Below are 3,756 nucleotides of genomic sequence, written 5' to 3'. Positions count from 1 at the left end.
ATATGACAAAAGGTTATTTTCATATAAGTTACCTACTGCGGTTTAAATGAGGGCAGAAGTGTCAAACATTGGCAATGCTGGCAAGGATTTCAAATCCTTGACAATCTTAAAACTACTCGAGCTCATTCAAAACAGTCATCCTCCTTACACAGAGGAAGAAAAAAATCACCCCAAATCCTAGGCGGGAGTCAAGACCTCTTGAGATGGAGACAAGTACGAGAAAAATGTCTCAAGATCAAGACACGACCCGAATTGTACAGCCCTGCTTCCAATGTGTCATTCAGTAGAGTTGAAAGTACTTCAGCTTGAAAAATTTACTTCAGTTTAGGACCAAAAAACATCTTTAACCTTATGAAACCCCTGCTAACCAAACAACAAAACAGCAGAAAACTTTCCTCAACTTATTTTAATCTTTTTAATTTCTTTTAATGCATTAAGCACTTGCCTTTGTGTATGAAATGTGCTATAATGTGCCTCGCCTGTCTTGCTTTGTGGTTCTTTGGCTTGCATCACTGTCGTTCAACTCAGCCAATTCGATTACTTCCAGTCTTGGAATCCATCGGCTGTCGTTCGACGACGATTTAGCCTCTGGGGGCAACAGCCAATGTTTTGGGGCTTCTGGCCGGTAGATATCTGGTGAACCGATAATGGATATCCAGGCTAGGACCATCTCCGCAGTCCGATTAGCAATTTGATACGCAGGAATGACGAGAAAGATACCTTTCAGCTAATCTCTATAAACAGATATCTGATTAATCTTTTGTCAGACAATAGCCGATGGGTTTCTGAGATTGCATTTCAGCCAATGCGACTGTTTACCTGCAACCAAAGCCTACTCAAACATGATTGGTCAATACTACTTGGACTGCAGAAACCATAACTTTCAATGCCAGAATCTTGGTCCCTTGCCTGCAGATTTTGCACTCATCTGCAGATATCTGTTTATGGAGATTAGATTACTTCTGACACTGCAATATCAGGGCCTGATTAATCCGCCAGCAGGCCTCAGGACAACAAGTAAACTGAGGGTCCCTAATGATTGCACAAGCGTTCTCCAACTATGGTTGATAAAACGTGAATTTATTTTAAAATATGCACCATGTAAACATAATGTCAACTGAAATATTAATGGTATTAAGGTAGATTTTGACACAGGCCCCTCGACAATACGGGGCCTTAAGAAAATGCAGGAGTCACATTAAGGTTTTTTCCATTTCTGTTTATATTAATCAATCACATTACTCCATTCTATTTTCCATGTATAATATCTATGCCAAACTCCACTCAGCATTTGTCTACCTGTGCTGCTGTAGAAAGCCAGTCTGGAGGTAGTGTGAAACTTCTGGATGAGGAACTGAGACAGAGAAATCCTGTCATCAGTGCTCAGCGACTCATCACCGCTTTTCCAGTACAGCATCAGGTCTTCATCCGTGTAAGCGTCTGAGGGAGATAAAGCATTAGTGGAAGTAACAAGTTGGACTGGTTTTAGTATCAGCAGCAGTAGTTGGATCCCTTTTAAAACTGTATTCAACTGATGGCTGAGTTTGAATGATATCCAAACAAATAAAAGACAATCGCTAATAAAGGCTGGCTAAAAAATAATGCTTTAAATATGTATGGATATACTGTACATGGGTATCCCCCAAACGTGAAGCCAAAATAGTTTGATTGCCCCCTGGTGGCTGGTTGGAAAATTGGTCATAAACCCTGCCCCCCTCGGAGAAACAAAAAAATCATGTCAAATAAATTTTTCCCAAAGATGGTTTCTGTCATTTTAGGTAGTTGTTATCCCGCTGATGTATGTTCAAGTGTTCATTTTTCTTTAATTAATTGTGAAGCTATAAAAAGGGGGTTTCACGTCATAATTGACATCTCAATTGAAGCCTAGTGTCCTCAAGAAATTGAAAAATCTCTGCAAACCTCAATGACAGGTGACAGATGAACTGGAAGAACTGGAAGGCAGTTTTTAAAATTTTATTCAAATTAAAAGCCTTCCAGAAATGGGAAGGATAGTGCCCTTAAAGGGGCTAGAATGGAAAATGTCTGTGCAGGATGTTTCAGTTCATTGACGGTAGCTTAACAGCGACTGAAAAATTCAGGGCCCATGAATACTTACAGCTCTCCAGCTCCAGCGTGCAAGTCTGCGAGTCCAAAGGGAAACGACTGAAATCCATGTTGCACGCAGCAGTGACTGTAACCCTGGGGAATTAAAAGCAGAGTGTAAACGGCATCAGCTCTAAGCATGCAACATCAAGGCCTACCAACTCAAAACATAGTGAGGGTAGGTATGTGTGCGTGGGGGGTTGCTTCCTGTCCTCACCTCAGGCTGTACAGGACGTGACCATCTGGGAAGACCCGCAACATGATGTTGTCAGTAGTGGTGTCATGGATGAAAGACCTCTTGGAGTGGACAAAGAACACATCAGGGACCCAGATTTTCTTCACCAGGCGGCCATCAAAGGTCATGCTCTTGTTGGTGGAGCTTGGGAAAGCCAGCCTCTCGTCCTTCCAGTAGTGCCTTAGATACAGGGTCATGGTGAAGTCCTGAGGCAGTAGGGGGAGGGTACAGAATCAGCTCTGGATTAAGTCTCACTACGACGATTCTACTTACTTGCTCCCTCTGGTTTATTGAATTCCTCTGGGATTACACTGCTGCAGCTCGTGGCTGCTGGATTATATGGGTTGTTTATGACTAAACATACACGGTCAAGAGAAGTGCTGAACATATGTTAACTAAGCACTGTCGACAGCTTCCACTGGTCCTAGATTACCCTTGTCTTCTCGCCTCCTTCCTCCTGTTGCTATGCAGGCAGGAGTGGACCTGTGACTGCACTACTCCCCCCTGCCACAGGAGATCATCCTCTATCCCATTCTCCTTATGGCATTACATAAGACCAGATCAGTTTGGAATAATGGCTCCAGAAGCACATTGTACTCTTGGCACCCACCATAAAAGAACCTTTGATGTTGCGTAAAATGAGATCAGGGGCATGTCTGAATATCTCCAATGACTAATAAGTGTAATGTGTTGTAAGTTTACTAATGAGACATGTTTTCAAGTGTGATATTAAGCCTGTGTCCTTGAACATTTTTATCTGACAGCATATTAGCTGTTTCAAACTTTGACAACTTGATGACCTTGATAGCTAAATCTCTTAAAGGGCCAGTGAGTAGAATTTTGTGCAGGTTGCAACTCCCTCACTTTACCCTCACCTTCTAAATGCTAAGGCGAAATCACAGTGTCCGTGAAACACATGGAAGGTGTGAATGCCCCTATCTAGAGCAAGTGTTTGGATTGGTTTGTCCCATCAGGGGCTTAAAAAATTACTCAATATAATCCTAATGAATAGGTTCGAATTAGTTTATAGCTACAATGATGTTTAATTCAATAATGTGTGGCTGACATTATTAGTCAGTTTTCTGTCTCATTGATTCATTCTAAGTAAACACAATTCATTTTCGTGATTATAACTAATTGAAACATTACCTATGGATATTTTTCATTCCTGAAATAGATCCTCCTAAATGTTAACATGCCTTTTTTAGCTTACATTACTTCTGTTTTCAAACAACATGGTCATATGATACTGGTGTCTGAGCATACAGTTCGTGATTGGTGACTGCTCGCCTCACGTGATTAGATCCTGTTGCACCTGTGCCTATATTACATTTCATACTACTATTGCTGCGATCTACAACTGCCACCTGGTGGTAATACAACATTATATAATATAAAGATAATATACAAGAATCTCT

General features: G+C 41.3%; 1 protein-coding gene across 1 annotated transcript in view; it reads right to left on the bottom strand.

Annotated features, from left to right (window-relative positions):
* Positions 1-3,756, bottom strand: part of LOC118340735 (gamma-aminobutyric acid receptor subunit rho-2-like) — a 16,851-nt gene that overhangs the window by 3,301 nt on the left and 9,794 nt on the right. Inside the window, 3 exon segments of the mRNA XM_035678860.1 lie at positions 1,260-1,440; positions 2,117-2,199; positions 2,321-2,544. Coding sequence (XP_035534753.1) covers positions 1,260-1,440; positions 2,117-2,199; positions 2,321-2,544 — 488 coding nt within the window.

The sequence above is a fragment of the Morone saxatilis genome, unplaced genomic scaffold (assembly GCF_004916995.1).
Source record: "Morone saxatilis isolate NCDOM2014 unplaced genomic scaffold, NCSU_SB_2.0 Contig7, whole genome shotgun sequence".
In the NCBI taxonomy this organism is placed as follows: Eukaryota; Metazoa; Chordata; class Actinopteri; family Moronidae; genus Morone; species Morone saxatilis.
The sequence above is the reverse complement of the archived record's forward strand: the minus strand, read 5'-3'. Positions and strand labels throughout refer to the sequence as shown.